Source organism: Saccopteryx bilineata, chromosome X (genome assembly GCF_036850765.1).
Source record: "Saccopteryx bilineata isolate mSacBil1 chromosome X, mSacBil1_pri_phased_curated, whole genome shotgun sequence".
NCBI classification, from domain to species: domain Eukaryota; kingdom Metazoa; phylum Chordata; class Mammalia; order Chiroptera; family Emballonuridae; genus Saccopteryx; species Saccopteryx bilineata.
Window position 1 is genome coordinate 141667580 of NC_089502.1, and position 13359 is coordinate 141680938.

A 13359-nucleotide genomic window follows, 5' to 3' on the forward strand; every position below is an offset into this window, starting at 1 on the left:
AGCGTCGGCCTGGCGTGCGGGGGACCTGGGTTCGATTCCCGGCCAGGGCACATAGGAGAAGCGCCCATTTGCTTCTCCACCACCCCCCCCTTCCTCTCTGTCTCTCTCTTCCCCTCCCGCAGCCGAGGCTCCATTGGAGCAAAGATGGCCCGGGCGCTGGGGACGGCTCCTTGGCCTCTGCTCCAGGCGCTAGAGTGGCTCTGGTCACGACAGAGCGTCGCCCCGGAGGGGCAGAGCATCGCCCCCTGGTGGGCAGAGCATTGCCCCCTGGTGGGCGTGCCGGGTGGATCCCGGTCGGGCACATGCGTGAGTCTGACTGTCTCTCCCCGTTTCCAGCTTCAGAAAAATACAAAAAAAAAGAAAAAAAAGAATGAGTGATGACCTCCATTTGTACAGTCTGGCAGAATGCTGGAGAATTGCTGGGGGCAGTGAGTCAGTGGCAGTTCTCCAGTGAGTTAGTAAAGGTCCTTCGGGAACTAGATATGAAGAATGTTGTTTTCAACCAGACAAGAAGCGTTTACGGCTGGGATGAGGGATCTTATCCTCTGCAGCAGCCCGATCAGCCCCTTTTGGGTCACTGGTGGCTAGTTTGGGCCTCTACATGGGGCAGTTCATCAACAGGGTTACGCAGATGATAGCAGATTGGGGGATCTGGAGGCAGCACAGGCTCATAAAGCAGTGAAGGCTGTTGCCCATGCTTGCCACATCCCACCCCGCCCCCCGACTAACAAGGAAAATAGGCCTATAAAGGTTACCTGAACACAGATGTGGGTAGATTTGATTGTGGCTGGGGCTGATAGGGAGAAATTGGATGTCAGATCTAATAAAGTTATTTTGGAGCTTTGGTGGCAGCTTGAGCTGGAACAGAGGTTCCAGCCGCTAAGATGAAAGACCCCAGCAGCTACCAATAAAAGGACTGGTGTGCATGTGGCACAGTTGCAGGATTACTTGTTGGAGACAGTTGTGGGAGAGGAGGATCTTCCCCAAGACCCACTGCTCCTGTTTGACTAGGGGAAAGTCTGAGAGGCCACCTAACCTCTCAGGGGGTTGGGCAGGGAGGCCTGAGGTCCCATTTGAAATTGACAATCCACTGATCACCTTCTAATGTGCAGCTGCTGTTGGCATTAGAAGATAACAGGTCCCTTTTTTTTTGCAGTGGCAGCAGCAACAGATAAGAGAACTGTCAAGGTGGAATAGGCCTTGAAAGTGTTTGACTCCACCAGGCCCTGTGAGCTTGGACCTGTAAGGGATTTGGACGGGGCTGGTGGCAATGGACAGCGTGCTGAGGTCCATTAATAAAGAGCTGTATGCCTAGTTGCTGGTAATGGACCTTTACCTTGGTGATTTGCACAGACAGCTGGGCTGTCTATGGTGGACTGATCATTGAGCAGTGTAATGGACTCTTGGACCGCAACCAGAGGTGGGCACCGGCTCCCAAAGCGGCACTGGCTGCTTTTGGACAGAATGAGAGACCCCGATGGGGATAGGAGGCCCAGCTCCAGTGGAGGCCCTCCTGCACGGGGAAGCTGCTCTCAGACAGTTGCAGAGATACACCAAGGACATTTTACAGTTTCCATAGACCCAACCCTGGACTGACTATACAGGCCCTCCCACCTACGGTCTGGTCAGGGGCTAGAAAAGGGCTTTCAATAAGCGCTTTGGGCAGAGTGCTCAGGGAAACAGTGTGAAGGGCACCTTTGTAATTACTGTAATTGTGTAACTTGTGTTCTTGCTGTAGTCTGTTTAGGTTAGGTACCTCACTCCTCGCACAGGGACCATCAGGAGGACACCTGTCGTGTAGATTGTGAGGAGAGCAACCCTAAAGCGGTGGAATGTTGGGATAACAAGTCTGTTAGGCTTGCTTGCTTGTACTTTTGTCTGATTGGTGCATAAGCTTGGGACAGCAGCATGTTTATATATTCTATGTAAGTCTTCAGGTACTTACCCTTAGGGAGGCAGTTTGTAGATTGTGTATTGTCTTCTGCTACACAAAAGCATGCCTTCTGGAGAGGGCATGTTTTTCTCTTTCGTGCTGGAGAAGAGGTTTTTACCCCTGGTCTGCTTGATTTTCAGCCCTGAGACAGAGAAGCATTTTTTTTTTTTTGTCTGCTGTAGTAAGACTTTTTTTTTTTTTTTTTTTGTATTTTTCTGAAGCTGGAAACGGAGAGAGACAGTCAGACAGACTCTCGCATGCGCCCCACCGGGATCCACGCGGCACGCCCACCAGGGGTGATGCTCTGCCCACCAGGGGCGATGCTCTGCCCCTCCGGGGCGTCGCTCTGTTGCGACCAGAGCCACTCTAGCGCCTGGAGCAGAGGCCAAGGAGCCATCCCCAGCACCCTGGCCATCTTTGCTCCAATGGAGCCTTGGCTGCGGGAGGGGAAGAGAGAGACGGAGAGGAAGGGGGGGGGGGTGGAAAAGCATATGGGCGCCTCTCCTGTGTGCCCTGGCTGGGAATCGAACCCAAGACTTCTGCACGCCAGGCCAACGCTCTACACTGAGCCAACCGGCCAGGGCCAGTAAGACTTTGATAAATGTAATTACCCACCTTTTTTCAGTTCCACAGTTTCTTTAATGTCTAGCCAAATTCAAGTTGATCCTACATGGCCAGAACCACTGGCCTTAAGCTGGTGAATTTTTGCTGAAGCTGGCAACCTTAGGGTTTGAAGCTGGGTGCTTGATGTCCCATGTCAATGCTTTATCTATTGTACCACTGCCTGGTCAGGATGATTGCTTTTTTTTAAAGATTTTTATGGACCTCGCCAATTGTCTTAGCAGTCGAGAGTCACCCTGGCTATGGAAGGTTTGTGTTTGATTCCTTGTCAGGGCACACAGGAGGAGTGACCATTTCTTATTTATCCTACCCAAGGTTGCTGGCTAGAGCAAGGGGTCAGTCAGTCTGCTGAAGACCCACATTCAAGGCACATTTGAGAAAGTAGTGAACAAGTAAAGTGGCACAACGAAAAACTGATGATTGATGCTTCTCATCTCTCTCAGTTCCTGTCTGTCTGTCCCTATCTATCCCTCTCTCTATCGCTCTGTCTCTGTAAAAAAAAAAGATAGTAACTGAATCAGTACAGAAGGTAATTGTTTGATAATAAGAGAAACAGATTTATAAATATTTCTATGGAAGTTCATTTTTGTTTTAGTCTAAATCTTTTTCATGTGTTACCTAAGGTAATTTTTGAAACTTGGGGAAGGGTGAAGATTTCTAATATAATACAATCAGAGTAAAAAGGTAATTGCAGGCCCGCCCCAGTTGGTTTCAGATTTAAATGTCAGTCAGAGCACATATGGGAAGCGATCAGTGAATGAACAAGTAATTGGGGCAACTAATGAATGCTTCTCTTTCTCTGTCCCTTTCTCTCTCCCTAATTCTTGCTTTCCCCAAATAACCAGCAAAAAAAGATAATTGCAGATGAGGTAAACAGGTACATACTAGTTGCAAAGCAAGTTAGAGCACTTGCTTTTTTATATTTTATTTTATTTTTAGAGTGGGAACAGACAGGAAGGGAGAGAGATGAGAAGCATGAACTCATAGTTATGGCTTCTTATTTGTCCATTGATTGCTTTCTCCTATGTTCCTTGACCCGGACTCCAGCAGAGCTAGTGACCCCTTGCTCAAGCCAGTGACTATGGGGTCAAGTGTATGATCCCATGAGCTGGATGAGTCCACACTCAAGCCGGCGACCTCAGGGTTTCAAATCTGCCTCCTCAGTGTCCCATGCTGATGCTGTATCCACTGTGACACCATCTGTTTTGGTTACTTGCTTGTTTTTTAAACAAGTCTTTACAATATGCTTTTCTTTCATTGTTATCTTTATAGTTTTTGTTTCCTTTGAGCTTCTTCCACATATGGGTTAATTTGTTGTGTTTTATTTCATTTCAATTATATTATATATATGTATGTGTGTGTATAGATACGTAAATGTGTATGTGTGTGTGTGTGTGTATGTATATAAATATCCTTTTTTTTTTTAAGCTGAAAGACAGGGACAGACAGACAGGAGAGATATGAGAAGCACCAATTCTTCCTTGAAGCACCTTAGTTTGTTCATTGGGTGCTTTTTACTTACTTGCCTTGCCAACAGGACTTCATCCCAGCCAATGTCCCTTGCTCAAGCTAGTGATCTTTGGACTTAATCCAGTGATCATGGGCTTTTCTCTATGATCCCATGTTCAAGCTGGTGACCCTATGCCCAAGCTGATGAGCCCATACTCAAGCCGGATGAACTTGTACTTAAGCCAATAACATTGGGTTTTAAAACTGGGTCCTCAGCATCCCAGGCCACCAACACTATGCATTGTCACACTGCTTGGTCATCCATTTCATTTTACTGTATTTCTCCATGTATAAGATGCACTCCCCCCCTTTTTTTTGGTATTTTTCTGAAGCTGGAAATGGGGAGGCAGTCAGACAGACTCCCGCATGCACCCGACTGGGATCCACCCGGCACACCCACCAGGGGGCGATGCTCTGCCCATTTGGGTTGTTGCTCTGTTGCAACCAGAGCCATTCTAGTGCCTGAGGCAGAGGCCACAGAGCCATCCTCAGAGCCCGGGCCAACTTTGCCCCAATGGAGCCTTGGCTGCGGGAGGGGAAGAAAGAGACAAGAGAGAAAGGAGAGGGGGAGGGGTGGAGAAGCAGACGGGTGCTTCTCCTGTGTACCCTGGCCGGGAATTGAACCCGGGACTCCTGCACGCCAGGCTGATGCTCCACCACTAAGCCAACCGGTCAAGGCTAGGCCTCATAATTAAGGTGCATCTTATACATGGGTGCATCTTATACATGGAGAAATATGGTAATTTTCAAGAGTACATTCAGTATTATTGTGTATTAGTTTCAGGTGTACAGCTCAGTGGTTTAAAATTATATATATATATATATATATATATGAGACATGCTACCGTCCACTGATATTTCTAGTACCCATCTGGTATTATACATAGTTATTACAATATTACTAGTTTTTTTACTGTGCTGTACTTACATTCTGTGACTACTTTGTGTCTACCAATTATTACTCCTAATCCTTTCCATCTATTTCACCCTGTTTCCTGGCCTCCTCCCTCTGGCAGCCTGTCTGTTCTCTGTATTAAGAGTCTGTTTTATGTTTGTTTATTTTGTTCTCTAGATTTTACATATGAGTGAAATCATATGGTACTTCCTTTCTCTGGTTTACTTATTTCATTTAGCATAATACCCTCTACATCCAGCCATGCTTGAAAATGGTGAGATTATTTTGATTAATATTCCATTGTATGTGTACCACAGATTTTTCAACAACTTGCCTATTAATGGAAACTTTGGGTTGCTTCCAAATCATGTCTGTTGAAAATTATGCAGTGAGCATAGGGGTGCATATATTCTTTCAAATTAATGTTTTGGGTTTTTTCTTTTCATTTTGAAAAATTTGTTGATATTAGAGAGAGAGGATTGGGGGAAAGAGAAAAAGAAAGGGAAATGGAAACAATTATTTGTTCCACTTATTTATTGTTGTTGATTCTTGTATGTGCCATGATTGGAAATTGAATCCACAACCTTGGTGGATCAGGATGTTCTTTAATAACTGATCTACTTGGCCAGGTCTGGGTTTCTTTGGATGCATGCAGGAAATGGAATCACTGGGTCATAAAGTAGTTCCATTAATTTGGGGTGTGTGTCTTAGTTTATTTTTATAAAAGATTTTATTTATTGATTTTAGAGAGGAGAGAGAAATAAAAGCAGGGAGAAGGAGGAACAGGAAGCACCAGCTCACAGTTGCTTTCTGTATGTTCTGTGACTGGACATGCCTGGGGTCTTGAACCAGCAACCTCAGCATTCCAGCTTTATGCTTGATTGTGCCACCAGAGGTCAGGCCCATTTTTAACTAAAAAAAAAAAATTTTTTTTTTATTAAATGAGAGGGAGGGAAGCATTGACGCAGAGAGACAGACTTCCACAGCTGGGATCCAGCCAGCAAGCCCCTGCAAGGTGATGCGCTGCCCATCTGGGGCCACTGCTCTGTTGCTTGGCATCTGAGCTATTTCAGCACCTGAGGTGAGGGTGCAGAACCATCCTCAGCACTTGGGGTCAAATTGCTTGAACCATTTGAGCCCTGTCTTTGGGAGGGTAGGAGCAGGGTAGTGGAGAGGCAGATGGTCACATCTCCTGTGTGCCCTGTTGGGGAATTGAACCCAGGATTTCCACACACTGGGCTGATGCTCTACCACTGAGCCAACAGCGCAGGGCCCCATTTTTAATTTTTTGAGGACTCTTCATACTCTTTTACACCGTGCCTGGACCAGTCTGCATTCTCACAAAGAATGCTTGTTCTCGGTTTCTCCACAGTTTCCACAATACTTGTTGTTTGATGATTAATGTTTTGAAAGGTGTGAGTTGATATGTCATTGTGTGTTTTTAGAAACTTTTTTATTGACCTTAGAAAGAGATGAAGGGAGAGAGAGAATAACGTTTATTGGGTTTCATTTATTTATGCATTCATCGATTGATTCTTTTTTTTTTTTTTTACAGAGACCGAGAGTCAGAGAGAGGGATAGATAGGGACAGACAGACAGGAACGAAGAGAGATGAGAAGCATCAATCATCAGTTTTTCGTTGTGACACCTTAGTTGTTCATTGATTGCTTTCTCATATGTGCCTTGACTGTGGGCCTTCAGCAGACCGAGTAATACCTTGCTCGAGCTAGTGACTTTGGGTCCAAACTGGTGAGCTTTGCTCAAACCAGATGAGCCCACGCTCAAGCTGGTGACCGCGGGGTCTCAAACCTGGATCCTCTACATCCCAGTCCGACGCTCTATCCACTGTACCACCGCCTGGTCAGGCTCGATTGATTCTTTTATGTGCTCTGACTGAGATTGAATTTACAACCTTGGCATATCTGGGCAATCCTCTGATCAACTGAACTACCCAGGCTGGGCTCTCATTGTGGTTTTAACTTTCATTTACCTGTTGCTTAGTGATGTTGAGTACCTTTTCATATGCCTGTGGGTTACCTGTATTATCTCTTTGTGGAAGTATGTATTCAGGTCCTCTGCCTTTTTTTTTTTTTTTGTATTTTTCTGAAGTTGGAGGCGTCAGACAGACCCTCACATGCGCCCGACTGGGATCCAACTGGCATGCCCATCAGGGGGCGATGCTCTGCCCATCTGGGGGCATTGCTTTGTTGCAACCAGAGCCATTCTAGCACCTGAGGCAGAGGTCACAGAGCCATCCTCAGCACCTGGGCCAACTTTGCTCCAATGGAGCCTCAGCTGCAGGAGGGGAAGAGAGAGACAGAGAGGAGGGAGAGGAGGAGGGGTGGAGAAGCAGATGGGCGCTTCTCCTGTGTGCCCTGGCCGGGAATCGAACCTGGGACTCCCGCACGCCAGGCCGATGCTCTACCACTCAGCCAACCGGCCAGGGCCTCCTGCCCATTTTTTAATATATGTGTTCTATATAAATTTTGGATCTTAACCCCTTTTCAGATGTATGAGTAACATACATCCATTCCTTTTTGTGGATTGTTCCTTTTGCTGTGCAAAAACATTTTAGTTGGATGTAGCCCCATATCTTTATTATTTTTTGGTTTTTATTACCTGAGGAGATATATCAGAAAATATTGTTACTACAAGTGTTTGAGATTTTACTGTTTTCTTCTAGATGGCTACAATTTTGAGTCACATTTAAGTCTTTAATTCATTTTGAACATTTTCTTGTGTATTGTTTAGAAGGCATCTAGTTTCTTTCTTTCTTTCTTTTTTTTTTTTTTTGCATTTATCTGTTCAGTGTTCCCAGCATCACTTATTGAATAGACTGCCATTAACTCATTGTGTACTCTTGCCTCCTTTGTCAAATATTAATTGACCATAAAAGTGTTGGTTTAGGCCTGACCTGTGGTGGCGCAGTGGATAAAGCGTTGACCTGGAATGCTGAGGTTGCCTGTTCAAAACCCTGGCTTGCGCGGTCAAGGCACATATGGGAGTTGAAGCTTCCTGCTTCTCCCCACCCCTTTCTCCTCTAAAATGAATAAATAAAAAAATAATAATTAAAACAAAACAAAAAAAAGTGTTGGTTTATTTCTGTAGTCTTCATTCTGTTTTGTTGATATATATGTGTGTTTTTATGCCAGTACTTTGCTGATCTTTCTCAGGATTGCTGTAGCTCTTTGGGGATATTTGTTGGTTCTGAATAAATAGTTGGATTATTTGTTTTAGTTTTATGGAATACTTCATTGGCATTCTGATAGGAATTATGGACATTTTATTTATTTTTTTTATTTTATTTATTCATTTTTAGAGAAGAGAGAGACAGAGGAGAGAGAGACAGAGAGAGAGAAGGGGGGAGGAGCTGGAAGCATCAACTCCCATATATGCTTTGACCAGGCAAGCCCAGGGTTTTGAACCGGCGACCTCAGCATTTCCAGGTAGACGCTTTATTCACTGCGCCACCACAGGTCAAGTTAGACATTTTAATGATGTTAATTCTTCCTATTATGAGCATGGGATAACATACTTTCATTTATTTGTATTCTGTTTCTTCAGCTTCATGTCATTTACCTATTACTGGTCTTTACCTTCTTGGTTAAATTTATTTCTAAGTTTATTTTATTTTTAATGCAGTTGCAAATGAGATTATTTTGTCAGTTATTGGTTCCATTCTGTTCATTAATGGTGTGTAAAAATGCAACTGATTTCTGAATATTGTTTTGTATCTGGCTACTTTACTTGAACTTGTTTATCAGTTCCAGTAGTGTTTTGGTAGAATATTTAGATATCTGCCTGTATAGTATCATGTAATCTGCACATAATGACCATTTTACTTAATTTTTTCCAGATTGGATTCATTTTATTTATTGTTTGATTGCTATGGATAGGACTTTCATTACTCTTTAGAATAAGAGTGGCAAAATGGAAATCCTGTTTGGTCCTGATCTTCAGGGAAACACTTTTAGTTTTCTCCATTGAAAATAATGTTAGCTGTGTGTTTATGTCCTTTATTATGTTGAGGTATGATCTCTCTCTACCTACTTTCCTGGGGTCTTTGTTATTAATGGGTGCTGGATTTTATCAAATGTGTATTTCTTCTGTATCTTTTGATAAGATCGTGTGATTTTTACTTTTCTTTTTGTTTGCATGTTGTATCATGTATATTGATTTGCAGATGTAGTACCAACCTTGCATCCCCAGAATAATTTCAGTTGATCATGGTGTTGCTGGATTAGATGTACTGATATTTTCTTGACAATTTTTGTATCTCTGTTTATCAGGGATATTGGCCTATATTTAGTTGTCTTTCTTTGTAGTGTCTCTAACTGGTTTTGGCATCAGGATATTATTGTCTTCATTATATGAACTTGAAAGTCTTTTCTCCTCTAAAGTTTTGGAGTAGCTGGGAAGAATAGGTGTTAGTTCCCCCTCCAACGCTTAAACCTCTACCGAAGGAGGGGAAGAGGGTCGAGACGGAGAGAAGCAGATGGTTGCTTCTTCTTTGTGCCCTAACCAGAAGTTATCCTAAAGAAATTAGGAATTCCTAGGTTCTGAGTTTCTTGTTTCTATACTTTGCTGCCCCTTTATATGGAATGTCCTTAAGTGAATTATAATATTTTAACAGTGTTGAACCCATGCTAGACTAGATTCCACCCATCCTCCTTTTTTTAAAGTGAGAGGAGGAGAGATAGGGGAAGAGAATCTCACATGCACCTGTTGGAATCCATGGGAGTCTGAAAGTCCAGAGTAACAGGTTTTATTGAAAGAAAGAAAGGAACCCTGCTGGGTTCTTCTCCTGGGGAGAAGAGCACCGAAACAGACTCTGAGGCAAACATTTATTAAGGTGGGGAGAGCTTTGAGCAAGTGTGTGTTGAGTCATTAGTTCTGGTATGCTCCCTTCTGCAGTCCTACGATTTTGGCTTCCTAGAACTGTTCTGCTTCAGGGACGATAGTAAGTAAGCAAGGGTGGGGTTAGATGGACAAGCGGAACAGCAAAAGGGCAGTTGGAAGTTCTGGTGAATTCATGTATCCATCAGCACCCAGACCAGGATTCACCTGGCAACCCATGTCTGGGGCAGTGCTCAAATCAGCTGAGCTGTTTTTAGTGCCTGCAGCTGATTTTCTAACTAACAGGACTATCCTCAGTGCCCCCACCAACGCTGAAGCCACTATAGAAGACTAAGAGGGAGACAGAGAGAAGCAGATGGTTGCTGCTCCTATGTGCCCTGACCAGGAAGCAAACCTGGGGCTTTCAGAATGTTGTAAAGTACTATACCCCAAATGCTGTAAAGTACCATACCTCAGTTCTGTGGGTTTATGTAGAGATACCAAGTCCAGATGAATTTTGAAGGGTTTCATTAAAGGAGGAGATTGATTAAATATGCAGGCCGGATATGGCTGACACGGGGGCATTTGCAGGCTCAAATCCTGTGGGTCTCAGAGGCTGGTTATATACAATACCTTTGATCACATACAGGCTGGGGGGAGCATGACATCATGACACAATTATTAACAAGCTTACAACATTTGTTTAGGGAATCCATAGAGACATTAAAAGTTTCAAGGTAACACAATAAAAGACATTTACAAATCTTTTAGTGCCTATCTTCCCTCCTTTGCCTAGAGGTATGTTACTCTCAGGATTCCAGGAAGGGAGGGAGAACCACAATCAATGTAAGGTGGTGTGTAAATTTTGCCTCTATTGAAAGAGAAATTCCTCAGTTAACCTTTATTTTAGATTTAAAACTGAATGACCCATTGTCCTTGCAAGCCAGAAACTTGTACATTCTTCTCCCTCCCCTCTCCAAAGGAAGTATGGGTCAGGAAAGCCTGACCTTTCCTCATAGAATATCAATATTAATTTTGCAGCTTTTTGGTACCTTACTACAATACCTCGAATGGATGCTTATCCACTGGGTCAATCTGTCAAGATTAGATTAGATTTTAAACATTATTAACTACTAAATAAAAACGAGTATTTGAACACATCTGTGTCAGTGCTTTACATATCTCATTTCTGCTGGAATCACACTGGCAAATTTTATTCTATTCTGCTCATTTTACAGTGCGCACTCCTTTCATTTCTCTGTAAAATCAATAAATAAGATTTATAAAATACTGTTACCAGCCTGACCAGGTCGTAGCACAGTGGATAGAGTGTCAGCCTGGGATGCTAAGGACCCAGGTTCTAAACCCCAAGATCACCTCCTTGAGCACAGGCTCACCAGTTTGAGCGCTGGGTTGTCACCTTGCGTGTGGGATCATTGACATGATCCATGATCACTGCCTTGAGCCCAGAGGTTACTGGTTTGAGGCCAAAGGTTGCTGGCTTGAGCCCAAGATGGGGACCACTGGCTTTGCTGCCCTGCCTCCTCCCCTTTCGCCCCCCTGCCAAGGCACATATGAGAAAGCACATATGAGAAAGTTGATGAACAATTAAGGTGCTACAAATGAATGTTGATGCTTATCTTTCTCCCTTCCTGTCTGTCTCTCTCTCACGCTTAGAAAGAATTGTTACCGTGAAGATTAGTTTAACAAATAAAATTTGAATATCTCTTTTGTGTATGTTTTGTACTGGTTTCATTTTGTAGTAATATTTATGCTGTTGTTTTTTTATTTGTTTACTTATTTATTTTATAGTGAGTCAGGGAGAGAGAGACATATGGGAACATTAAACTGTTCTGTTTGTGCCCTCCATGAGGATCGAACTGTCAACCTCTTTTGTTTCTTTTTCTTAATTTAAAAAAATATTTATTGATTGATGTTAGAGACAGAAACAGAACCATCTATCTGTTCCTGTGTATGCCTTGACTGGGGATCAAACTTAAAACCTTTATTGGGAGGATGCTCTGACCAACCAGACAAACTGGCATGACTGCTCTAGAGTCTTTTCTTTAGACCTTTCTATAAATATTTGACTCATTTTAGAAATTTTCTGACAGATAATTTGGCAGGATACTCAGGAATATTTAATAATGGTCATTTTAAAGGGAAATAGCCCTGTGGTAAGGAGAGAAGACAGTTTAAAATTCTCATTATATGTAATTTCTGGTCTGTTTTATATTATTTTATTTTTATTTTTAGAGAGAGCAGTGTGTGGGTACAGACAGAGAGGTGGGAGATGAGAAGCATCAGTTCATTGTTGTTCATTGGTTGCTTCTCATATGTGCTGTGACTGGAGCCACTGACCCCTTGCACATACCAGTTATTTTTAGTGCCTGAGGGTGACACATACTTGGAACAGTGGAGCCATTCTCAGTGCCCAGGGCCACGATTGACCCAACAGAGCCACTAACTATGAGAGGGGAAGAGGAAGAGAAGGAAGAGACCAAGGGGAAGAGAATAGATGATTACTTCTCTTGTGTGCCCTGACCCCAGGATCAAACCTGGCATGTCTGAACGCTGGGCTGATGCTCTATCCACTGAGCCCACCAGGCTGGCACGATTTTTTTAAGAAAATTTTTTATTTATTCATTTTAGAGCAGATGGAGAGAAAGTGAGAGGAAGAGTAGGAAGCATTAACTTGTTACTTGCTTCTTGTATGTGCCTTGACCTGGCAAGCCTGGGTTTTGAACCAGTGACCTCAATCTGCTGGGTGGACACTCCATCCACTCTGACACCACAGGTGAGGTGCAGATAGGTGTAAATTTTTTTTTTTTTGTGGGACAGACAGAGAAAGTCAGAGAGAGGGACAGATAAGGACAGACAGACAGGAAGGGAGATGAGAAACATCAGTTCTTCGTAGCGGTTCCTTAGTTGTTTATTGATTGATTTCTCATATGTGCCTTGACTGTGGGGATACAGCAGACCAAGTGACCCCTTGCTTGAGCCAGCGATCTTGGGCTCAAGCTGGTGAGCTTTGCTCAAACCAGATCAGCTTGTGCTCAAGCTGGCGACCTTGGGGTCCTCGTAATCCTAGTCTGACGCTCTATCCACTGTGGCACCGCCTGATCAGGTGCAAATATGTGATTTAATATGGTTTAAATACCTTATCTTTTGTAGATCATTTATTTCTATTATTTTATTATTTCCATGAATGATAAAGTTATTAGTACATAACTAAGTTGTTGATGTTTTGCTTGATGTTGTGAAAAGCAGGCATATTGGGCATCTTACAAGTTTTAATATAAATATCTATGTTGTGGATTTTTAAAGGACTCATAATTTGACTAATAATTATTTTTCATTTTTCAGCATTATCTGCATATCAAAGATACTACAGTTTGCATTCTGACTACTGGAAGGTTAGTACACCCTTGCATATCAGTTTTGTTTTTCATTTGGGAGCAAATTATATACAACACTAACTTTTAAGTATGGTCCATGGAAAAGGAGAAAGATAGTATTTTGTGCCAGCTATTTTGTCTGAAGTATCTTGTTTTTAATTAGAATT

The 13359-nt window shown here is 43.1% G+C and overlaps 1 protein-coding gene across 1 annotated transcript in view; it reads left to right on the plus strand.

Annotated features, from left to right (window-relative positions):
- The window catches only part of LOC136316767 (lysine-specific demethylase 6A-like), a 318159-nt gene that overhangs the window by 46343 nt on the left and 258457 nt on the right, over window positions 1-13359 (plus strand). The window contains 1 exon segment of the mRNA XM_066248929.1: window positions 13161-13210. Within this exon segment, the coding sequence (XP_066105026.1) occupies window positions 13161-13210 (50 nt within the window).